This window comes from Schistocerca gregaria, chromosome 1 (assembly GCF_023897955.1).
Source record: "Schistocerca gregaria isolate iqSchGreg1 chromosome 1, iqSchGreg1.2, whole genome shotgun sequence".
Classification (NCBI taxonomy): domain Eukaryota; kingdom Metazoa; phylum Arthropoda; class Insecta; order Orthoptera; family Acrididae; genus Schistocerca; species Schistocerca gregaria.
The window spans coordinates 11,306,383-11,332,568 of record NC_064920.1 but is presented as its reverse complement, the minus strand read 5'-3'; the positions used below and the strand labels follow the sequence as shown (position 1 = coordinate 11,332,568).

General features: G+C 45.2%; 1 protein-coding gene across 9 annotated transcripts in view; it reads right to left on the bottom strand.

Moving 5' to 3' along the window:
- Positions 1 to 26,186, bottom strand: part of LOC126324319 (carboxypeptidase E-like) — a 386,831-nt gene that overhangs the window by 86,734 nt on the left and 273,911 nt on the right. For all 9 annotated transcript variants that reach the window (XM_049995137.1, XM_049995127.1, XM_049995118.1 and 6 more), the window contains 2 exons: positions 17,848 to 17,987; positions 1,269 to 1,408 (listed from right to left, as the gene is read on the bottom strand). In XM_049995137.1, the coding sequence (XP_049851094.1) occupies positions 1,269 to 1,408; positions 17,848 to 17,987 (280 nt within the window). The remainder of the gene's footprint in view (positions 1 to 1,268; positions 1,409 to 17,847; positions 17,988 to 26,186) is intronic.

Sequence of the window (26,186 nt, the reverse complement as noted above, 5' to 3'; positions counted from 1 at the left end):
TGCTTCTGCAGTCACACGAAATCGAAGCCCAGAGCATAAACCAGGTGTAGGCAGAACCGAGGCAGGCGCTCAGAGAACTTTACCAGTATGAGTCGCATCCGCACCGATTCGGTTGGAGAGGACGTCCTAAAGCTGTTTCATCCTCGTCTATAGTCGGTCGTCGATTTCCTCGAAGCTGCCACTGGGAGATTGTAGACGTCCGACCTGGGGGCAGTCGTGCCACGTGTGGAAGAGCATTGTCCTCTTGAAAAATTGCACCACGATACTGTCGCGTGACAGGAAACACACGAAGACCCGTGCTGTCTGCTACGTACAGCTGCGTGGTCAAACTTCTCTCAACCACAGACAGCCGTGAAATGAAGTCACACCCGATTCTTTCCCACGCGGTGCCTCTACAAAACACTGGAAGTACAACAATACGGCGTTCCTTGCTCGTGGTGACGGGAAGCGGTCCACTGCAACCTTAATGTCGAGCACACTCGCCCTCACGTTCTCGTGCGGTCCAGCGTCCGGCCATTTCACATACGAATGGCCCACAAATCTGGATCTGCCCCTATTAGAACTACTAGCCAAATGAGGCCCGTTTCAAAGTCTCCGTCGAGTATCGATAATGGTGTCTCACACGAGTACGCGGCGCCTCCCGTTTCTTCACTGTGACCAGCTGACACCTGACGGCGCTGTGCACACCCCTCGAGCACCCTGCCAAGCCTGGGAATGGCACACCGTGGTGGCCGTTCTGTCTGTCACGGAGAATCGCGTATGCATCATTTACACACCTGCCGGTGGTCTGCACGTGTTTGAAGTTGCACGGGCATCTGATCACGTCTTCTGGGACCTTCATTTTTGTCACAACCAGTGTATGTGTAGTTTGTTCCCCATTGTATGCAAGTCATGAAACATTGGATCGCACCTCAGTATTGATTTCTTGATCCAAAAAAAGTTCTATATATTGGCGTACATACCACATTTTTAAATATTGCTTATGAATGTGTACATACACACACACACACAGACACACACACACACACACACAGACACACACACACACACACACACACACACACACACACACACATCGGCACACACGACGTACGGGTACCAAAAATGTGACAGCAATACTGCAGTAAACAAATGGTCATTTTTATTTTTGCAAGAGGGCTTGCACTGCTTAGAGTACCATATTTTGCGCTTTCTTGTTTCAGATTTTCTGAAATGTCTTGTACTGAACAGAAACACAGACATACAGGCGAGAGCTGGCGCCGACCCACCTGCCAGATGTAGTGGATGAGGGCGTCCTTGTTGTTGAGCCACTCCTGCTCCAGCGTGTCGGCAGGCGGGTACTTGTCGCAGCCCAGCTCCAGCGTGATCTCGAAGTCGTTGGTGGCGAGGTAGTTAAAGTCCTGCATGCCTGCAACAAATGCCCCAGTCTCACCGACACCGCTGTCAACATAGGCACCTTCACGGTACTTTGTCATCAGTTGTGGTTCAGCAGTAAGTTATTACTTCACAGACTCAAAAGTTTGCGTAACAATTTTCTATGTACTATCAAGTCGAGTGAGATCCAGAAATTATATAATATTATTACTTAGCCAATAATGTATGTGTGGGTCATTTTAATTTTGAATTCACTCCTCTCAATACATAATTATTAATTTTCAACGCGATGGTGGTCACCTTTACATAGGTTCCTTTGTACAGAAGAGGGTGCTGTGATCCCGAGATACTGCTGCCGAGAGGTAAACGGCGGTTGGGACCAGCTAGGTGATGGAAACCTGACACACATCTTTAGGGTTCCCCCAAAAGTCGCTTGCAAAAATATATAGGGAAGTCCATTTAGGGCAGCCACAAGAAACAGCGCCGAGCAGGACAACGCGGTGTCTCACGTTTGCCCGTGCCGCGTGGCCGGTCGTCAGCACAGTGGAGCACACTTCAGGCGCTCCGCCTGCTGCCACCTCCCACTGTCGCTCATCTCCACTCTGACTCTACCACGGTTTTGTAACTGTCAAGTGACGGTCACTTTGTAACTTTTTTAACTGATACTTTAGTTAAAAGATGAAATGTCATGGCCAATCCTGGAACACTCATTCGCTCCAGTTTCAGTGCAAAATACTGTGTGCTTCGCGCTTCTTTGGCGTGCAATTATCTAGTCAAATCAGCTCTCCTCCTGGAACTATGACTGTGGTGTGGACCTCCATCTTCACCAGCATCGATATGACTGACCTTCACCTATTACTACACAACATAATCACTACAGTTAAACCTCGGAACCTTGCCATATTAATAAATAATCCCCGACATACAAAGCGTAATGCAATCTGAAGACACTTCGCAGGCATGTTTTGAACCTCTGTCCTATCTCCATTATGAAATATATAAAGGTAAAACGATTTACAGACAAGTGTCCATTTTGTTTTCAAGACTTAACAAGTTGAGATACGTATACGAGTGGTGCATGCTAATGCCATATCGTGCATTGCATTGCACCTATAAATTACTCGTCTCACTTGCTGAGCTACACAACTTAACCGCCATTTTTATTATTTCACTGAACTAATTAACTGATGTTAATATAAATATATTTCAGAAGGGATATATGAACTTTCCAGGTACTAGTGTAGTGGAATAGTTGCATGTTTATCTGGCGATAAAAACAATTCACACGCTGAAACACATATTCTATCATTATTTCTCTAATTATACTTACGAATTTGCACATTCGAGAATGTTATTCTACATTTTAACTTGCAACATAATGATTTTATTATGGTATATTAATAATCTTTACTTATAGCCGTCTGATAGCAACTGAATAAAACACAATTTTAGTGCCATACGTGTTTCGCCTTTATTTTCTGCAAGGCATCATCAGTGGTCTGGAATACGTACATATGTTTTCTATTTAATTTACATTTTGGTCACTATACGTTTAGCTTATAAACAGTTCTGGTGGTTGGTATTTCCTATTAAGTGGTAATATTTTGAACTTTACTTACACGTTGCGTGGATGATTTCCTACATATTACCCTCCTGTTGCATTTTTGGTGTTGTTCTTCTTCTTATAAATGCCAAATTCTGGTGTTTCCCACATTTCACAGCTCCATGAACTGGCCATGCAATGTTTTGGTTTGTCTTACCGACTGCCAGATGTTATTGCCAAACATCAAATGTTATTGCAAAAACTTTCGGGTGTAATTAGTGAAGTATCTGTGATCACAGTGTTGTATGCATTTTTATGTGTATGTGGTTTTTGCTTTTATTGTGGGCTGTGTGTGTGTGTGTGTGTGTGTGTGTGTGTGTGTGTGTGTGTGTGTGTGTGTGTGTAAGGCGAAGCGGGAAGAGTGATATATTTTTCCCTGGTTGTGTGAGAGGGACGATTTTCGATTTTTTTATCTTATCATTTCTGTCATTAAGTGTTGTAGGGAGCCTGTGCTGATGTGTGTTTTTTTATCACGTGTTTGTTTTCAGCGATGGCTTTCTGACTGTGGAATTTTTCTTGCGTTTGTATAAGATGTTTGTCATGGTTGCTTATTCTCATTATATTCATTTCTTGTTCCATGTTTGTAGGATGGTGGTTGTGGTGTTTTAAATGTTCTGTAAATGTGGAATGGTTTGTTTCGTACTTCCAACACCTGATATGTTCTTTGTATCGTGTTTTAAAATTCCTGCATATCATGCCTATGTATACTGCATTACAACTTTGACATTCAAGTTAATATATTCCTGATTGTTGGAATTTGTCCCTGCCGGCCGCGGTGGTTTCGCGGTTCTAGGCGCGCAGTCCGGAACCGTGCGACTGCTACGGTCGCAGGTTCGAATCCTGCCTCAGGCATGGATGTGTGTGATGTCCTTAGGTTAGTTAGGTTTAAGTAGTTCTAAGTTCTAGGGGACTGATGACCACAGCAGTTTAGTCCCATAGTGCTCAGAGCCATTTGAACGATTTTTTGAATTTGTCCCTCTTGGTAGCTGGTTGGCTTAGGTGTGATTGGAGGGTTAGACCAGACTTACATGCTATTTGGAAGCCCTGTCTCTTTAGGATGTTTGCAACTCTGTGTGTTAGTTTGTGTGTGTAGGTCATAGTGTGCCATCTGGTTCTTTTCTGTGTGGTGTTGTCTTTGTGTGTGTTTGTAAGTATTCAGCTTGTGAGTTCCCTTGCATTCTGGAAATGTTGTTCTTGAAACAGCCCGACTGTCTTGCTTGCTCTCTTCGACTGGTTCAAAATTCAGCTCGGTAGTTTTAGGAAACGTTTGCAGTGTAGTAGTTACTGTGATTAATGAAACTTCTACATCCAAGACTGAGTAATTTCCGTGCCATGCAAGCAATGTGGACGGGTACTGATAGATTTCTTTTTCTTTTCGGAAGTCTTATTTTGACTTATTTGACTTGTTTTCAGTCACATAAAATAAAAACACGATTTTTTAAACATTCTTATACTAGTGAAGTGTAGAATTTTAAAGTTTTTTCACAAGTTTTTGACGAGAAAATAGCTAACCAACCTAATGTGCACCCCTATGAGAAGAGTGACGCAGAATCTAACCCAAAATTAGGAGAATCTACCGCACAGTGTAGTCGATCAACCTCTCAATCAGTCGGGCTGTTTCAAAAAATGGATCCAGTGGCAAGGAAGGGGTCTGCAGTGTAGGCGAAATTCTGTCAACATTGGCGGCACACGCTGGGATTTCAAGAAAACAAGACGCTCTGCCGTTGGCACAACAATTAGAAAACTAAAAAACCACCTCGATTGCGAAAAAAGCACGTAGTGTTAAGTGTTAACCCAGGTTTCGGCGTAGATAACTACACCTTCTTCAAAACAACAATAAAACCTACAAGTGCCTAAGAAGACCTTTGTCAATGATTAAAAGGACACCATAGCTATACATTTATAAACGAAAAAGAAAAGGAAAACACAAACAGTACGTATGTACAAAGTCAAAACCACTACTTAATGGAGTACGCTCCACCTCTCGCCGGCCTATGTTCGATGGGCCATGACCCGCATTGTCCGTGGTAACCTTTGCCAGGCAATAGAAGAGAAGTCGGTCAGCAATGAGAGTGACGGGTTTGAATAAACTGCAACCTGAGTTAATTAGCGTTCTGTGTAGTGAGAAGCACATTATGGATAAAGTAAATGAGCCTTCGTATTTGAGCCTAAACCACCCAGTCTGATTTAACAAGAATTTCATTAACATATTTCGAACGCTGTTTTCTGCATGTCTTGCATATACATAGACATGCAGAAAACAGGGCTAAAGCTCTCCGAATGGCCGCTATCGACAGGGGATCTCAAGTTGATTCCGTATTTCTAGATTTCCGGAAAGCTTTTGACACCGTTCCTCACAAGCGACTTCTAATCAAGCTGCGGACCTATGGGGTATCGTCTCAGTTGTGCGACTGGATTCGTGATTTCCTGTCAGGAAGGTCGCAGTTCGTAGTAAAAGACGGCAAATCATCGAGGAAAACTGAAGTGATATCAGGTGTTCCCCAGGGAAGCGTCCTGGGACCTCTGCTGTTCCTGATCTATATAAATGACCTGGGTGACAATCTGAGCAGTTCTCTTAGACTGTTCGCAGATGATGCTGTAATTTACCGTCTAGTAAGGTCATCCGATGACCAGTATCAGTTGCAAAGAGATTTAGAAAAGATTGCTGTATGGTGTGGCAGGTGGCAATTGACGCTAAATAACGAAAAGTGTGAGATGATCCACATGAGTTCCAAAAGAAATCCGTTGGGATTCGATTACTCGATAAATAGTACAATTCTCAAGGCTGTCAATTCAACTAAGTACCTGGGTGTTAAAATTACGAACAACTTCAGTTGGAAGGACCACATAGATAATATTGTGGGGAAGGCGAGTCAAAGGTTGCGTTTCATTGGCAGGACACTAAGAAGATGCAACAAGTCCACTAAAGAGACAGCTTACACTACAGTCGTTCGTCCTTTGTTAGAATATTGCTGCGCGGTGTGGGATCCTTACCAGGTGGGATTGACGGAGGACATCGAAAGGGTGCAAAAAAGGGCAGCTCGTTTTGTATTATCACGTAATAGGGGAGAGAGTGTGGCAGATATGATACACGAGTTGGGATGGAAGTCATTACAGCAAAGACGTTTTTCGTCACGGCGAGACCTATTTACGAAATTTCAGTCACCAACTTTCTCTTCCGAATGCGAAAATATTTTGTTGAGCCCACCCTACATAGGTAGGAATGATCATCAAAATAAAATAAGACAAATCAGAGCTCGAACAGAAAGGTTTAGATGTTCGTTTTTCCCGCGCGCTGTTCGGGAGTGGAATAGTAGAGAGATAGTATGATTGTGGTTCGATGAACCCTCTGCCAAGCACTTAAATGTGAATTGCAGAGTAGTCATGTAGATGTAGATGTAGATGACTGGATACAGTAGAGTAATATATTACGCCTCCCGATCAGTGCATTTGCGCTAGGTGTTGGCGGCTGTGCTACATTTACAGTCAAATTTACAACACAGAAAGAGGTTCTCATGTCGTGCTCGCATGGATAGATCTGACTTAAAGTCGATATAATTGCGAAAAAAGACGACGGAATAGGTATAAATTGACAGAATATACACCGAAGTGCTGTGTAATTGCGGAAGTACTTGGGGAAACGTCGAAACGAATGGAATCAGGGAGATAGTTTTTTCTGTTCAGACAGTACTATACTGAGGAACCAATGATACACTCGAGTTGACTACTGTATTTGATGCTTTTCAGGAGGACAAAGAACGATCGACGTCTAAACTTACTTGCATCTGCGTTAAAGGATAACTGATAGTGGCCGGGGTGATCGACTGAGGTAGAGCTGTAACGAGGTACGGCTTAATGGTTGATTGATTCTATCTAGAAATGGAGAAGTTGCTGCAGGTCAATTTTTTTTTTCACTGTTCTGCCCGGATGCATCATTCGTGTGACATAGCCTGCGTTCTACTCGTATACAGCCAAGTGATCTGTGTACTTGAGATCGTTAACGGTAAACCTGTCGGTCATCAGAGGACTTCCATCTCACGTGTGATTAAACGTGACACATTCCTCTAAACGAACCTAGTGACGGAATGACTTGTAATTTCCACATGTCGGACGCTGCTGCTATGCGTTTATTTGTTTCCTTGTAGGAGGTATCCCCCACTACTAACCATCATTCTATATAGGTCTGATGCAGGCATCGAATAATTTCTGAACCGTGGTCGGATGTGAACTTTGGACACTATACATCTCAGTAAAGCTACATAGTGCTCGTATCATGCAGAGCAAATGTTTTACAGAAGTAGTTTTCTCGTTTTACGGTTCGATGACATAGTTTATCGTAGAAAAACACGGGGGAGAAGGATGTATGTCATGCGTTTGAAATGTATTTGTCACATTGGAATATTAATGATTTTACAATTCCATACGTCTGCTAAGTCGCAAGCGCACACGATCTAACATTATAGGACCGTTTTAAGTGCAGGACGTTGTATCCTTAGGAGTGCGTGTGTTTATGTTCTCTCTCTTACAAATACCTTCCCGGTGCCGATCCTAGATTGTAGAACAATACTTTAGAGTTGATAGCTTGACTGATTTACGTAAAGATGCGTCCAACTCCATCCGTCTGGGGATCCGTCGCGTATAAAAATCAGTCATTTGTTGTTCATCTTAACTGTGTGCTATTATATGACGGCACTTTGAAATCTGTTACTATACATCGATAAGGAGTGCTAAGCTCCTCGACATGGTCGCATCTCGAGAAATCTCGTGCACTTGGATGGATGAGGACTCGGAAAGCTGAATTCATTCACGTGACGTGGGGCGTAGCGGGCTTCTTCTGGTTGGTTGCAGATTAATTCGCTAACTGTGCTGCAGGTCGGGTTGGTCAATGGTAGTGTGAGGAGGGTCTTTCACTCTCTAATTTTACCGTACAACGTCGAGAATGCTCTGTGACTCCCATACACATAGAGATGGATCGTAAATTAAGCATTATGCTCGAGGTGTTAGAAATATGTAGAGCACTGTCTCACATACTTTGATGATTTATGTGTTCGAGAATTAACACTGAATGGACGTACTGCTCATTCATCTATTCACGTTCGCAATGATACTCGCTACGTGCATAGGGCATGGTTTAGATATGATACTGAAATTGGGGAAACATGCTGTCACATCATTGCCGGTGTTGAACTTAGTGTAAAATTCTTCACGCTATCAAGTGTGCTTTTTATTATTAGAGTACATGGATGGTGTCATTTCTATCCCATCCTACCATTGGTTAGCAGATAATGATTGACTGATATGGCTTGTTTAAGTTGGGGAAAAAGTTTTGATGGATGGACAGCAACTTCTGGGGGTTGCTACAGCGAAACAGAGACCACTTACATGAGTGTAATAGGAGGAATGAGTCGAAAGGGAACGCATAGTTGTCAGCTATTCCGTCAGTGTGAGCGACGAGTCTAAATGTAGAACTCGTGAATCACCTTTGGACTATAGTTTGGAGACCTACAGGAAGTCTTCCAGTTTGCTTGTGTGTTAAGGTTTCCGCCGTAAGACACAGAAGGCAGTAGCAGCAGCAGTTTGAGGAGAAAATTCACAGGGACTGTGTATACCGCTACGGATGCCTGGATGGCTGCACACTGTGCTATTCTGGGGGGTATTGTTAAATCTCTTTCTCCACACAGGATCACAGCCCAGCTATGTGCCATTGCGTCAGTACTGGTGCCTAGTTGACTTCTAAATGGGATGAGCTTTTATAGTTCGTAATTTTTTTCTGTAGGGGGGCAGAGAATAACTATGATAGCACGTTGGGCTGACTGATTTGAATGGGCGAATGGGCGCGGATCTGTAGTACTTGTATGCAGTTTGGGGACGTACCACATTGCGCGCATTTCCGCCGAATGGTCAAAACACGCTCCTGTTGCACTAACTGAGGTCGTTCTGTTTCTACATGGGTTGCAGAAGGTTGTGGTCATGTCTTTCTCCGAGTTTTGCTCAGTTCCGACTTAAATTGGAACCATCACACGTGGAAAGCTGTAGAAATGTAATCAGTTGCAAGATGCATAGGGGGTCACTAAAACGAAGTTGCAATTTTACTGTAGCAGCTAGGATCGGGAAACATTACTCGTTTCGAGATATGACAGTGCCAGAAATATCATTCAGTAGTGGTTTTAATAATTAAAGGAATTGTCAGTAGGATCGAAGGCGGGTATGTGCTTCAATGGAACGACCAGATTCCAAATGACTGGCATCATTTCTAGCCACTAGAGATTGGGGAAACTAGTGTACATTTTCTTACGACCTCAATCAGCACATCATCTGCTGCCACTACTGTTTGTGTTGCTTCTCAAGCAGTCATCCGCTATAACTCAGTGGATATATCGCTGAACGTCTGATATGGTCTCTGAGACAGAATGAGCTAGAAATACTGTAGAATTATTTAGCCTGGACTGTGTCATGGAGTCGCAAATACCGCTTAAATACCACGTTCCTTAGCCGATTGACTTTCAAATGCGGTAATTTTATCACTAGGTTGCATCATGGGCTTACACATTCCAATGATCACCGCCACGGTATTTGCCCGGAAAAAAGAAAACTACCTCATTCAGAGGTAATGTCGTACCACAATTTGTAAAGCGGGTACAGCTTATAACATGGATACTTGGGTGCACCTGTAAAACCAGGAGCGCTTGTGGGAGGAACATACAGCAGTTGTTGGGATCGGGTTTTTCTCTTTAACATCTGGTCGATTACGTCTCTCTTTCTATGACGTCGTGGCAGGACTCGCAAGAAGAACGTAAGGGACATGCACACGCATCGTTGATTTTCAGTTAGTATTATTTCGTATCGTAGGCAATGATTTATTGACGAAATATTGTATTTAAGAGAAGCGGTGGGTTCGTGATATGTACGTATTTGAGCATCAGGTGAACAAAGTGTTTGTATGTGGAAAGGAGATGACTGTGCCCTGTTGTAGGGAAGGTATGGATTTGACTTGGAGTGCTGTGATAGCAAAGGGAAGAGTATGTCCAGTCGTGAGGCAGGTGCAGATATTGCCATTTCCAGAGCCAGCGCAGTCGGTAGGCAGTGTTTCCGATACTTTGCTCATTGTCGAATGACGTTCAATTGAGACCGTGATGGTAAGATGGGCAGCGTTCGTGATCAAGTGGAAATTTGAGGAGATTGTGGATGGAGGTGCGTTTGAGCTGCACTGTTATTCGCTTCCATGTTAACTGTTTGGTTGAGAGAAGATCGATTGCGGTGTGTCCATGTGACATGTGGAAAACCTGTTTGCCTCTTCTCTAAACATGGGAACAACCTTAGTTCGCTTGTAAATTATAGGGATGTTTTGGAATTTGTTAGATCAGCGAGATCAGGGCTTCTACTGCCGTGTGCTTGACATCGAGAAGTACGCGAAAATGATATAACATTATGGCGGAAAAAGGTGTGTTCTTGTAATCCCAGAGTCTGTCTGGATATGGATGTAGAAAAGCAAGCAGGCAGGCAGGCAGGTCCGAACCAGAAACAGTAGCTCGTTGTACCGAGGGTAAATGAGCCTGTCTTTGAACATAAGTTCTGAGAGTGACTTCGATTGAGTGAGGGCTTTCTGATGCAAAAGGCGTGATTTTGTATGGCATAGGATAGGAATTCTATGTTTACTACATCGACACGGTACGCATTGATATATTGCTGAGTTGGAGAACAGTTTCAAGCTCCTGGCACGAGTGGGAGGACAGTGTTAATGAATAGGTGTCTTTATGTATTTGATGGTGTGTATGGCACTTTGCGAGGTTTATGCAGTATGCAGTATGGCGAACAGTGTAAAATACACTCCTGGAAATGGAAAAAAGAACACATTGACACCGGTGTGTCAGACCCACCATACTTGCTCCGGACACTGCGAGAACGCTGTACAAGCAATGATCACACGCACGGCACAGCGGACACACCAGGAACCGCGGTGTTGGCAGTCGAATGGTGCTAGTTGCACAGCATTTGTGCACCGCCGCCGTCAGTGTCAGCCAGTTTGCCGTGGCATACGAAGCTCCATCGCAGTCTTTAACACTGGTAGCATGCCGCGACAGCGTGGACGTCAACCGTATGTGCAGTTGACGGACTTTGAGAGAGGGCGTATAGTGGGCATGCGGGAGGCCGGGTGGACGTACCGCCGAATTGCTCAACACGTGGGGCGTGAGGTCTCCACAGGACATCGATGTTGTCGCCAGTGGTCGGCGGAAGGTGCACGTGCCCGTCGACCTGGGACCGGACCGCAGCGACGCACGGATGAGCGCCAAGACCGTAGGATCTTACGCAGTGACGTACGGGACCGCACCGCCACTTCCCAGCAAATTAGGGACACTGTTGCTCCTGGGGTATCGGCGAGGACCATTCGCAACCGTCTCCATGAAGCTGGGCTACGGTCCCGCACACCGTTAGGCCGTCTTCCGCTCACGCCCCAACATCGTGCAGCCCGCCTCCAGTGGTGTCGCGACAGGCGTGAATGGAGGGACGAATGGAGACGTGTCGTCTTCAGCGATGAGAGTCGCTTCTCCCTTGGTGCCAATGATGGTCGTATGCGTGTTTGGCGCCGTGCAGGTGAGCGCCACAATCAGGACTGCATACGACCGAGGCACACAGGGCCAACACCCGGCATCATGGTGTGGGGAGCGATCTCCTACACTGGCCGTACACCTCTGGTGATCGTCGAGGGGACACTGAATAGTGCACGGTACATCCAAACCGTCATCGAACCCATCGTTCTACCATTCCTAGACCGGCAAGGGAACTTGCTGTTCCAACAGGACAATGCACGTCCGCATGTATCCCGTGCCACCCAACGTGCTCTAGAAGGTGTAAGTCAACTACCCTGGCCAGCAAGATCTCCGGATCTGTCCCCCATTGAGCATGTTTGGGACTGGATGAAGCGTCGTCTCACGCGGTCTGCACGTCCAGCACGGACGCTGGTCCAACTGAGGCGCCAGGTGGAAATGGCATGGCAAGCCGTTCCACAGGACTACATCCAGCATCTCTACGATCGTGTCCATGGGAGAATAGCAGCCTGCATTGCTGCGAAAGGTGGATATACACTGTACTAGTGCCGACATTGTGCATGCTCTGTTGCCTGTGTCTATGTGCCTGTGGTTCTGTCAATGTGATCATGTGATGTATCTGACCCCAGGAATGTGTCAATAAAGTTTCCCCTTCCTGGGACAATGAATTCACGGTGTTCTTATTTCAATTTCCAGGAGTGTAGTTTATAGCGGCTGAATGTCACATCTGTAGAAAGAAAGAAAAAGTGGATGGTGTTTTCCTAGGACTGGGGAGCATCGTGACATATAGCCTGTATGAGTGTAGGCATACGAAAATTTACTCAGGTGCTGTACAGATATAAAAGATAACTGCACTGTTAGTGTAAAATGTATATATATTGGATTGTAAAGTTAGTGTTGTTTATGTTGTAGCATGACTAAGAGGGTATGACTGTGTGTGCTACAGTGAGGGACGTATAGATTGATCACATGGATAATGGAGAGAGATTTCTTATGTTGAGAATTATGTGGGCTATAGATAGTAAAATTGGTTCCAGAAGCACAGCCGTCAAGGGGTGACATTAACTGTACAACGATGAGTGTCAGACTGTAGCAGCAATGGTAATACACTCCTGGAAATGGAAAAAAGAACACATTGACACCGGTGTGTCAGACCCACCATACTTGCTCCGGACACTGCGAGAGGGCTGTACAAGCAATGATCACACGCACGGCACAGCAGACACACCAGGAACCGCGGTGTTGGCCGTCGAATGGCGCTAGCTGCGCAGCATTTGTGCACCGCCGCCGTCAGTGTCAGCCAGTTTGCCGTGACATACGGAGCTCCATCGCAGTCTTTAACACTGGTAGCATGCCGCGACAGCGTGGACGTCAACCGTATGTGCAGTTGACGGACTTTGAGCGAGGGCGTATAGTGGGCATGCGGGAGGCCGGGTGGACGTACCGCCGAATTGCTCAACACGTGGAGCGTGAGGTCTCCACAGTACATCGATGTTGTCGCCAGTGGTCGGCGAAAGGTGCACGTGCCCGTCCACCTGGGACCGGACCGCAGCGACGCACGGATGCACGCCAAGACCGTAGGATCCTACGCAGTGCCGTAGGGGACCGCACCGCCACTTCCCAGCAAATTAGGGACACTGTTGCTCCTGGGGTATCGGCGAGGACCATTCGCAACCGTCTCCATGAAGCTGGGCTATGGTCCCGCACACCGTTAGGCCGTCTTCCGCTCACGCCCCAACATCGTGCAGCCCGCCTCCAGTGGTGTCGCGACAGGCGTGAATGGAGGGACGAATGCAGACGTGTCGTCTTCAGCGATGAGAGTCGCTTCTGCCTTGGTGCCAATGATGGTCGTATGCGTGTTTGGCGCCGTGCAGGTGAGCGCCACAATCAGGACTGCATATGACCGAGGCACACAGGGCCAACACCCGGCATCATGGTGTGGGGAGCGATCTCCTACACTGGCCGTACACCTCTGGTGATCGTCGAGGGGACACTGAATAGTGCACGGTACATCCAAACCGTCATCGAACCCATCGTTCTACCATTCCTAGACCGGCAAGGGAACTTGCTGTTCCAACAGGACAATGCACGTCCGCATGTATCCCGTGCCACCCAACGTGCTCTAGAAGGTGTAAGTCAACTACCCTGGCCAGCAAGATCTCCGGATCTGTCCCCCATTGAGCATGTTTGGGACTGGATGAAGCGTCGTCTCACGCGGTCTGCACGTCCAGCACGAACGCTGGTCCAACTGAGGCGCCAGGTGGAAATGGCATGGCAAGCCGTTCCACAGGACGACATGCAGCATCTCTACGATCGTCTCCATGGGAGAATTGCAGCCTGCACTGCTGCGAAAGGTGGATATACACTGTACTAGTGCCGACATTGTGCATGCTCTGTTGCCTGTGTCTATGTGCCTGTGGTTCTGTCAGTGTGATCATGTGATGTATCTGACCCCAGGAATGTGTCAATAAAGTTTCCCCTTCCTGGGACAATGAATTCACGGTGTTCTTATTTCAATTTCCAGGAGTGTCTTTAATTGTAGTTACACTGGCTCATATGTTCGTGGCTTCCAATATCGTTGTGAGAATGGTATGTATTCGATGATCTATAGACAAGTTTAAGGGTTTAATTGTAATGCAATTTAGCCATCTGAGGAAAACAATTGTACCTCTGAAAGTCCAAGAATGAAGAGGTGGATGGTGCTTGGATACCGGCGGCACCAGTAATTCGGCGAGTAAATTGATATGAGCAAATGATAATGATGGATTCATTGACATGTTTTGCGCTGGCATATGGGAGCCTTTACATAGGTGTGCGAACATTTGCGTATGTTGAGAGCAGGATGGGCATCATGTGATGGCGTGGGTATCACGTTAGGTCCACGAGGAAGATTGCATTGGACGTTAGTGTGTGTTATATTCGTAAAGACGTTCTGTTAGAGCAAGAATTTCCGTGCATACAGGCTGAGAGAAGACTGCTAAAAAAGCGCACGTTAAGTGTTTCTGGGGGACCACGGAATTTACTAGAGCTCGACTTGGCTATTACTTTAGACAGCAATGTGGCTTGACTATAAGATTGAGAATGTTGCTAGATGTGCTCGCGACGGTAAGTGGGTATGCGCGGCGAGCACCAGTAAAACGTCACGTATGGTCCATTATAGGCGCTATGAAGAAAGCAGTTTCTGCTATGGATCCCTGCAGTGTCTTCTCCGGATCGCAGTTAGAGTGAGGGTAGCGAGAAAAGCCCCACACACGTGGCCCTGCATGGTGTGTGCACACTGTAAACGAGATCACGTCACCAAAGGCGCCTACATACAACTTTCGCCGGCGTTTGGTGGTAGCTCGAGGCTGCGGTCCCGCCCGACACGTATCTGGATAGGAATTTCTCAGAAATGAAGTACGAATGAGATGTGGCCGCTTCATGCTTGCGGGACCTGGATGCGTGGTTTGACAGCTGACGACAGTGCCACGTCGTTGGGGTTGCCCGTGCGCTCTACTGGAGAGGGGTTGGCGGAGGGTGCTTGCACGTGTCGATTGACTTATTCTGCGAGCAGGTCTCTAGGGTGTGCTATACGTTATTTGCACAGTTTACATGTACTAAGCGTGTCTAGACAAAACTGTGCTGAATTATTTAGGAGCAGTATGAATGTCTGTTCTTAAATTATTTGTGGAAATTAGGAGTTGTTTGTGTGTCTGCAGGCTATGTATTGTTACCCCAAGCATAACATGACGAGTATTTTGCGTTTTTGTTGTTGTTGTTGTTGTTGTTGTTGTTGTTGTGGTCTTCAGTCCTGAGACTGGTTTGATGCAGCTCTCCATGCTACTCTACCCTGTGCAATCTTCATCTCCCAGTACCTACTGCAAGCTACATCCTTCTCAATCTGCTTGGTGTATTCATCTCTTGGTCTCCCTCTACGATTTTTACCCTCCACGCTGCCCTCCAGTACTAAATTGGTGATCCCTTGATGCCTCAGAACATGTCCTACCAACCGATCCCTTCTTCTGGTCAAGTTGTGCCACAAACTTCTCTTCTCCCCAATTCTATTCAACACCTCCTCATTAGTTATGCGATCTACCCATCTAATCGTCAGCATTCTTCTGTAGCACCACATTTCGAAAGATTCTATTCTCTTCTTGTCCAAAAATATTTATTGTCCATGTTTCACTTCCATACATGGCTACACCCCATTCAAATACTTTCAGAAACGACTTCCTGACACTTAAGTCTATACTCGATGTTAACAAATTTGTCTTCTTCAGAAACGCTTTCCTTGCCATTGCCAGTGTACATTTTATATCCTCTCTACTTCGACCATCATCAGTTATTTTGCTCCCCAAATAGCAAAACTACCTTACTACTTTAAGTGTCTCGCTTCCTAATCTAATTCCCTCAGTATCACCCGACTTAATTCGAATACATTCCATTATCCTCTTTTTGCTTTTGTTGATTTTCATCTTATATACTCCTCTCAAGACACTGTCCATTCCATTCAACTGCTCTTCCAAGTCCTTTGCTGTCTCTGACAGAATTACAATGTCATCGGCGAACCTCAAAGTTTTTTCTTCTTCTCCGTTTGCGTTAGTGTGAAAAATATATTCGACCCCTAAATGAAATGTTTCAAACTAAATAGACTGCCCTCCTTCTTTACTCTCCCCAGCAGCCCAGCGTAGTCTGAGCCATTTTCGCGCCATTTTCCTCCTACAGACCACACAATCTGGCATTAGGTCACAGGAGGGATAACAGTACTCTGTGGTGGCAGTAATGTGTACTAGGTCAGTTGGAGTCTAGATCTTGTGGTGAAGACATTGATTGTTTGCAAAATAAAAAGTCATGCCCGCCATTTTGCCCCACCATCTCAGATTAAGTCATGCACTATGCACGTTAGTGCACGTCATGGGCTGGTAGGGGAATGTGCCGGATGGTCGAGAATCGTGGTTTACACTTTAACTATTTTATTCCAAGTCGAGGGGGGTGTGGCATTGGTGAAAATTGATCGCAGGTCCTAGGTTCTATGAAGTCGAATCACGTGACTAATGGAGTAGCTAACAGGAGTGCAGCAGTCTAAGGGTGGGGTGAGCTAGGTCACGAATGAACACCGTGCTGATGGAAAATGTGGAACTGCTCATTGGATCATTGAATATTGGAATTGTAAATTGAGTTATTAATATGATTAAAATTGAAATGGGATTAAGTAGTTAGGTAATTGATAGGAAAGATGCGGAATGTTGGTGTCGCTTGTGTTCAGTGTAATTCGTTAGCATATATACAGAAGTGTGTGTCCGGCGAGAGTGTAAAGGTGAGGCGTTATCAGTCGCTCGCTCACTGTCCGCTGACGTGGCGCTAGAGAGACAGCAGACGATCTCGTGTCGTCACTCGACGTCACGGTAGCGCCCTCTGGGGTCTGGAGCTCGTGGTGGACACACTGGGTGGCGCCATCTCGAATGACGGTGCTTGCGTCACCAGGTGACATCAGGGCAGCGCCCTTTGGTGGCAGTTGGAGTCCAGACCCGGCGGAGAACATACCTGCTTGAAATTCGTTAAATGATAAAGACAAGTACTTTTTCCGCCATTTTCTTTACTTAGTATAGATAAGGTGTATCATCCTGCTGGAATTTGAACTTCGGGTCATTTTCCCGCCAAAACTCAAACTTCCCGCCAAAATCCGCCATCTCGATTGACGTCACAGCCACCATCTTGGAGGACGTCATGGCCGCCATCTCGGATAACGGTACTTCGGAATGAGAGCAGCCTCGTTCCAATACTCCCATCGCTAATGTTGCTGAGAATTCTCATCGCTCTCTTGCGCCACTGCCATTCTTTTTGAAAGGCCTTGACTGTAGATCGCTAGACTGTCTTTTCTCGTGCGAACGGACACTGGACCTGTGAGTGTCCTTCGTAGAACAAACAAAAGCGAAGGGTAAACAGTGCTGACACGACGATTCTGCCGAAATGAAGATAGTTGTGCTGATTGAAATATGTCACACCGCAATACTCACCTCTCAGTGAGTGACAACAGGTACGGGAAAATTTAATAGACATGCTAGCACATAGTTCTGTTTCTAATTACAAGTAGGGATGTACGTAACTTGTTGTATATTTGTGGTTTAATCATTATAACACACCGAACTAAGCTACTCTGATGTAAGACTGTGCCTGAGGTGAGAAATAAACAAACACCTGAGAAGGGTCCACGGCGTCATCCTCGATACTGACAGACCTCTGTACACGGTGACCACCACCGAGCTAAAAGTCAATGAACAGGAAGGAGACACACCGAAATTGAAAGTAAGCGAGAGCTACTGGTGCTACTGGCGGGCTACTGACCTCCCTGGACGCTGTACCACGCGGCGCCGTTGGTGATGCCGCCCTGCCTGCCGAAGCTGAACTGGTCGCCCGCCTCGCAGCCGGGCCGGCTGCGGTTGGCCATGGTGGCGTGCTGCTGCGCGTACGACAGCGCCAGGTGCCTGCGAACACGTGCCTCTCTGAGCTGGGCTGCGCTGGGCTGGGCTGCCTGGAGCCAGTGGCAGGGCGTCGCAACGAGAACAAGACAACCGATAAAATACCTCGTATGGGGATTGGCCTACCAAACTGTTTTGAAAAATTAATGCCGTAGGTGAAAAATATTACCCCCCTGAACCATGGACCTTGCCGTTGATGGGTAGGCTAGCGTGCCTCAGCGATGCAGATGGCCGTACCGTAGGTGCAACCACAACGGAGGGGCCTCTGTTGAGAAGCCAGACAAACGTGTGGTTACTGAAGAGGGGCAGCAGCCTTTTCAGTAGTTGCAGGGGCAACAGTCTGAATGATTGACTGATCTGGCCTTGTAACAATACCCAAAACGACCTTGCTGTGCTGGTACTGCGAACGGCTGAAAGCAAGGGGAAACTACAGCCGTAATGTTTCCCGAGCGCATGCAGCTTTACTGTATGATTAAATGATGATGGCGTCCTCTTGGGTAAAATATTCTGGAGGTAAAATAGTCCCCCATTCGGATCTCCGGGCGGGGACTACTCAGGAGGATGTCGTTATCAGGAGAAGGAAAACTGGCGTTCTACGGATCGGAGTGTGGAATGTCAGATCCCTTAATCGGGCAGGTAGGTTAGAAAATTTAAAAAGCGAAATGAATAGATTAAAGTTAGATATACTGAGAATTAGTGAAGTTCGGTGGCAGGAGGAACACTGCGAATACAGGGTTATAAATACAAAATGAAATAGGGGTAATGCAGGAGTAGGTTTAATAAAATAGGAATGCAGGTAAGCTACTACAAACAGCATAGTGAACGCATTATTGTGGCCAAGATAGACACAAAGCCCATGCCTACTACAGTAGTACAAGTTTATATGCCAACTAGCTCTGCAGATGACGAAGAAATTGATGAAATGTATGATGAGATAAAAGAAATTATTCAGGTAGTGAAGGGAGACGAAAATTTAATAGTCATCGCTGACTGGAATTCGAGAGTAGGAAAAGGGAGAGAAGGAAACATAGTGGGTGAATATGGATTGGGGGAGAGAAATTAGAAAGGAAGCCGTCTGGCAGAATTTTGCACAGAGCACAAATTAATTATAGCTAACACTTGGTTCAAGAATCATAAAAGAAGGTTGTATAGGTTGAAGAATCCTGGAGATACTAGAAGGTATCAGATAGATTATATAATGGTAAGACAGAGATTTAGGAACCAGGTTTTAAATTGTAACACATTTCCAGGGGCAGATGTGGACTCTGACCACAATCTATTGGTTATGAACTGCAGATTAAAACTGAAGAAACTGCAAAAAGGTGGGAATTTAAGGGCATGGGACCTGCATAAACTGACTAACCCAGAGGTTGTACAGAGTTTCAGGGACAGCATAAGGCAACAATTGACAGGAATAGGGGAAAGAAACCTAGTAGAAGAAGAATGGATTGCTTTGAGGGATGAAGTAGTCAAGGCAGCAGAGGATCAAGTAGGCAAAAAGACGAGGGCTACTAGAAATCTTTGGGTAACAGAAGAAATATTGAATTTAATTGATGAAAGGAGAAAATATAAAAACGCAGTAAATGAAGCAGGCAAAAGGGAATACAAACGTCTCAAAAATGAGATCGACAGGAAGTGCAAAATGGCTAAGCAGGGATGGCTAGAGGACAAATGTAAGGATGTAGAGGCTTATCTCACTAGGGGTAAGATAGATACTGCCTACAGGAAAATTAAAGAGACCTTTGGAGAAAAGAGGACCACTTGTAGGAATATCAAGTGCTCAGATGGAAACCCAGTTCTAAGCAAAGAAGATAAAGCAGAAAGGTGGAAGGAGTATATAGAGGGACTATGCAAGGCTAATGTACTTGAGAACAATATTGTGGAAATGGAAGAGTATGTAGATGAAGATGAAATGGGAGATACGACACTGCGTGAAGAGTTTGACAGAGCACTGAAAGACCTGAGTCGAAATAAGGCCCCCGGAGTAGACAACATTCCATTGGAACTACTGACGGCCTTGGGAGAGTCAGTCCTGACAAAACTCTACCATCTGGTCAGCAAGATGTATGAGACAGGCGAAATACCCTCAGACTTCAAGAAGAATATAATAATTCCAATCCCAAAGAAAGCAGGTGTTGACAGATGTGAAAATTACCGAACTATCAGTTTAATAAGTCACAGCTGCAAAATACTAACACTAATTCTTTACAGACGAATGGAAAAACTAGTAGAAGGCGACCTCGGGAATGATCAATTTGGATTCCGTAGAAATGTTGGAACACGTGAGGCAATACTGACTCTACGACTTACCTTAGAAGCTAGATTAAGGAAGGGCAAACCTACGTTTCTAGCATTTGTAGACTTAGAGAAAGCTTTTGACAATGTTGACTGGAATACTGTCCTTCAAATTCTGAAGGTGGCAGGGGTAAAATACAGGGAGCGAAAGGCTATTTACAATTTGTACAGAAACCAGATGGCAGTTACAAGAGTCGAAGGACATGAAAGGGAAGCAGTGGTTGGGAAGGAAGTGAGACAGCGTTGCAGCCTGCCCCCGATGTTATTCAATCTGTATATTGAGCAAGCGGTAAAGGAAGCAAAAGAAAAATTCGGAGTGAGTATTAAAGTCCAGGGAGAAGAAATAAAAACTTTGAGGTTCACCGATGACATTGTAATTCTGTCAGAGACAGCGAAGGACTTGGAAGAGCAGTTGAATGGAATGGACAATGTCTCGGAAGGAGGATATAAGATGAACATGAACAGAAGCAAAACGAGGATAGTGGAATGTAGTCGCATTAATTCAGGTGATGCTGAGGGTATTAGATTAGGAAATGAGACGCTTAAAGTAGTAAAGGAATTTTGCTATTTGGGAAGCAAAATAACTGATGATGGTCGAATTAGAGAGGATATAAAATGTACACTGGCAATGGCAAGGAAAGCGTTTCTGAAGAAGACAAATTTGTTAACATCGAGTATAGATTTAAGTGTCAGGAAGTCGTTTCTGAAAGTATTGGTATGGAATGTAGCCATATATGGAAGAGAATAGAAGCTTTCGAAATGTGGTGCTACAGAAGAATGGGTAGATCACATAACTAATGAGGAGGTATTGAATAGAATTGGGGTGAAGAGGAGGTTCTGGCACAACTTGACAAGAAGGGACCGGTTGGTAGGACATGTTCTGAAGCATCAGGGGATCACCAATTTTGCATTGGAGGGCAGCGTGGAGGGTAAAAATCGTAGAGGGAGACCAAGAGATGAATACACTAAGCAGATTCATAAGGATGTAGGTTGCAGTAAGTACTGGGATATGAAGAAGCTTGCACAGGATAGAGTAGCATGGAGAACTGCATCAAACCAGTCTCAGGACTGAATACAACAACAACAAGAACACAACAACAAGGTGAAAAATGTACCATTTTTGTAACGGTGGTGCACTCCTATAGGCATCCATCTGACTTTTTTCTTATCACTTCGTACCTCGTTCTATGCACATTTGTAAATTGGGACGTACGAATATATTTTATGTTTAGACGATTATAAATAGACGGTGTTCCTCTGAACTTAACAAATGAGTATTGCATTTCACAGTTCCCTTAATGTATCTCATCATTAATTTGTCACCGCCAGACACCACACTTGCTAGGTGGTAGCTTTTAAATCGGCCGCGGTCCGCTAGTGTACGTCGGACCCGTGTGTCACAACTATCAGTGATGGCAGACCGAGCGTCGCCACACGGCAGGTCTAGTCTAGAGACATTCCCTAGACTCGCCCCAGTTGTACAGCCGACTTTGCTAGCGATGGTTCACTGTCTACATAAGCTCTCATTTGCAGAGACGACAGTTTAGCATAGCCTTCAGATACGTCATTTGCTACAACCTAGCAAGGCGCCATATTCTTCCAGAATGTATTCTGAACTGATAATATTGTGAATCATGTGCCGTCAAGAGCGACGTTCATCATTAATGGATTAAAGTTAAGTGTCATACTAATTACGTCCGCTTTCTCAATTCTCATTCCTGACGTCAGTATAGTTCTTCCCTCTTCACGCCAGCCTGCGTGAGCTAAAACGCGTGCATTTCGGCCTCCACTAGTAACACGGTGTTGGCTCTTCAGCCAACACAACAATTGATACTGACAGTCGCCGTAAGCGAACTGACAATTAGGCATTTTGCAATACTGTACTACCTCGGTTGTTCTCAATGTATAGCTGCGTTCACTAGCTGCAAAGTTAGTAGTGTTACCTCTAGGCACGTGTTAACAATTTGCTCTGTGTCAGATACGTGACGTCGCTGCCTGTCGCAGTCGCGCTGTGCTGTTTGTGACACGTGCTGCGTGGCAGACGGCTGCCCAGCTGCTGCACAGACGGCCCCATGGCGGCACGTGCAGCAACGGCCTTCAGCCGGGAGCCACTCTTACACTCTCGATAACGTACGACGAACTTAAGTGCTGTATTTGTACATGTACACTGGCACAGCCGGGCGTTGGCAACGTTTGTCGGGCGAGGGAACTGACGTGGCGGCGCGACAGGCCCCGAGCAGCGGCTGTCTGAACCAGTGGCTGCAGCTGCAGCCTGAGTACCACTGACACAGCTCTCGAGCACATCAGCTAACTTGCTGCGCTGCTGCTGGAAGCGGGGGGAAACGAGGGCCGTCATTTTTCCCCAGGGCACGCAGCTCTCCTGCACTATCGACAGCTCGGGTGGAAAACCGGTACTGAGCAAAGAAGAGAAAGCTGAAAAGTGGCAGGAATGTACAGAGCACGTGTACAACCGAAATGAACTTCAGTGTAGTATTACAGAAAGGGATGATACGACACGGAGTAAAAGAACTCGAAAGGTGGAAACAACATCAATGAAGGAGACGACATTCCTCCAGAAGCACTGACATCTCTTTGGAAGTCAGCCGCGACTAAACCATTCCACCTGGTGCGCAAATTGTATTACCAGGGCGAAATACCCTCAGACGTCGAGAAGAATGTAATAATTCCAATTCCTAAGAAAGGAGGTGCTGACAGGTGTGAATATTACCGAACTGTGGTTGTAGAAAAGCGACACGAAGTATAGCTATTTACAGAACATTAAAAAATCTGGTAGAAGCCAACATCAGATTAGTTTGGATTCCGGAGAAACGTAGCAACAGGCGAAGCAATACTCACTCTACGACGACTCTTAGAAGATAGGTCGAGGAAAGGTAAAACCTACGTTTATAGCATTTGTTGTGTTACAGAAACGTTTTGACGATGTTGGCTGGAATATACTCGTAGGAATTCCGAAAGTATGCGGAATAAGATACAGGCAGTGAAACGGTATTTACAACTTGTACAGAAATCATGTGGCAATTCTAAGACTCGAGGCACATAAAAGGGAAGCAGGAGTTGCGAAACGAGTGGCACACGGTAGCAGGGTATCCCCGAAGCTGTTAAATATCTACATTGAGCAAACAGTAGAGGACACAACACAGCAGACAGCAGAAAAAATTTCAAGTAGGAACTAAAGTTGAGGGAGAAACACAGCAGATAACAGAAAAAATTTCAAGTAAGAACTAAAGTTGAGGGAGAAACACAGCAGACAACAGAAAAAATTTCAAGTAGGAACTAAAGTTGAGGGAGAAGAAATGAAACCTTTGAGGTTTGCCAATGACCGGGCAGTTCCGTCAGACAGCAAAGAATTTGGAAGAGCAGTTGAGCGGAATGCGCAGTGTCTTCAGGAGGAGGGTATAAGATCACATCAACAAATGCAAAATAAAGATAGTCGGATGTAGTGGATTTATATTAGACGCCGCTGAGGGAATTAGATTAGGAAACGAAAGACTTGCAGCAGTAGATGATTCTCGTTATTTGAGCAGCAAAATAACTGATGGTGGCTGAAGTAGAGAGGATATAAAATGTAGGCTCTACTGACAAGAACAGCGTTTCTAGAGAAGAGAAATTTGTTAACATCCAATATAGATTTAAGTGTTTTCTGAATGTATGTGGAAGTGAAACATGGACGTAACACGGAACAGAAGAGAAGAGAAAGGGGATTTTGAAATGTTATGTTACAGAAGAATGCTGAGGATGGGTAGAACGTGTGATTAGTGGCGAGCGGCCGCGCTGGGTAGCCACGCGGTCTGAGGCGCATTGCCACGGCCCGCGCGGCTCCCGCCGTCGGAGGTTCGAGTCCTCCCTCGGGCATGGGGGTGTGTGTTGTCCTTAGTTCTAGTAAGTTAGTTTACATACTGGGGACTGATGACCTCAGCAGTTTGGTCCCATAGGAACTTACCACAAATTTACAACATCTTTAATGATGAGATACACAGGTTCATGAGTATGTAGGTTCCATTAGTTACTCGGAAACGAGGAGCCACAGGACAGAGTAGCACGTAGTACTGCATCACGAGACCACAATGACAGCAACGTGTCGACCGCCAGGCTCAAAGTGATGCCCTGGCATGGCGCGATCCGTTCAGTACGTCACACTTGGGGTAGCGTCGATCGTTCGACTCGTGACCACCAGAATAAAGTACACAGGGTGCGGGGTCCGATTTGTAGTGTGGAGCTGCAGAGTACAGTCAGCTTCGTCGGCTAGAGCACTATTTGCTGCCGCGGACACAGCCCAGACAACTGTGACTGCAGAAGCGAGCCAACATACTTCTCTAATAGGGAACAAACTCTGCGTGAACACACATTTTGACGCTTAATATTTCTTTTTCTGAGATTGCCGCCGAGACATTCCACACAATTTCTCGTGTTGCACACGTGAACACGGATCTCGGTTATTCACTGTACTAGGCTGTGAGCAGCTACGAGCGGAGCAGACCATCAACTCGGACTGAGACAGGACCGGCAGGAGTTGAGTGTGTGGCGCTGCCGCCAGTCGCAACTCTGAGCAGAGTTCGCCGGCGCCGCACAACTTCAAAAGCCCGTGGCAGACCGCGAATCCAATAGCGATCACCTGCCTTGCAAGAGGCCGGTACTACACTACTCACTATTTCTCAGTTTTGTCCATTTCTATGACTATTTATTCTGTGACTGTATTACTTTCGTAAAATAAATAACAACCGACTTCAGTCACAATCATTTCAGTGCACGACGCATTACGAGAGCGGGTATGCTTCAGTTGCTTCCACCATCTACATCGATTTTTTCCAGATGTAGATTAATTCTGGTCCTCGTAAGATTAACAAAGCGGGTACATTGTAAATATAATGCTTACAAAATTAATACAAATTTAAAAATAGCTTACCATTTCCAGTGAAGCACATACGATTTCTGAAGCACAGTGTGAATAAATGTGTTTGTATGTTTCTAAACACTTTCCGTTCTATAGCACACAAGTCGAAACAAGTCAAAGCGTTTAAAATGTAAAAATTCTGCATTTCTATAAATACACAAATTATTATTTCGGAGGAGATGCAAAGCCATTATATTATTAGTTATACAGGATATCATCTACAAAACAATATCTGTCAATACGCCAATACGGATTATGTTATCAAATAGTTGCACTATTAAATATTTGTTTTATTCTTTGTACTGTGTGTGCCAGACGCTGACGGCTTTAGATCTAATCACTTTGACAGATCCACGATAGCCAACCACACGTACCTTAACTGACACAGAAAGCGTGTAAAAACTTGATCTACTAGAACAGTTAAACATAATGTTACACACATTAAAATCTACAGAAAATATGTTGAATCAACAACGCTTAGAAGACAGAAGTTTTTCAGTAATTTTAAAAGCATATTTTTTCCTGAAGAAACAAATTCTTAACAGCGCAACCATTTAATAACACAATCCACATTGTCATAATGACGAATATTTGTTTTCTAAGCGATACAGTAATATAATGGCTTTGCATCTCCTTTGAAGCAATAACAACTGTGTATCTGCAGAAATGTAGGATCTTTACATTTGAAATCTTTGATTTCTTTTCACTTGTTTTTACAAAACGTCCTAGAGAAGTAAAACTGTATATCAGCATATAAAAATGTATTCTTCACTGGGAACAGTAAGCTGCAGACAGATATGATTGGTTTGCTGTATTTCGCTGCATGACTGAATACCATTACTGTTATTTTGCATAGTAATTATTGAATTATAGTTTTACTGTGTATTACAACAATATTTTGCAATTAAGTGTGCAAAGTACATTTTGAAAAAGGGTACATATTTTTGTATAAATTTTGCGTCTAAAACGATTAGAAAATCAGCTAAGAGCATTATCAC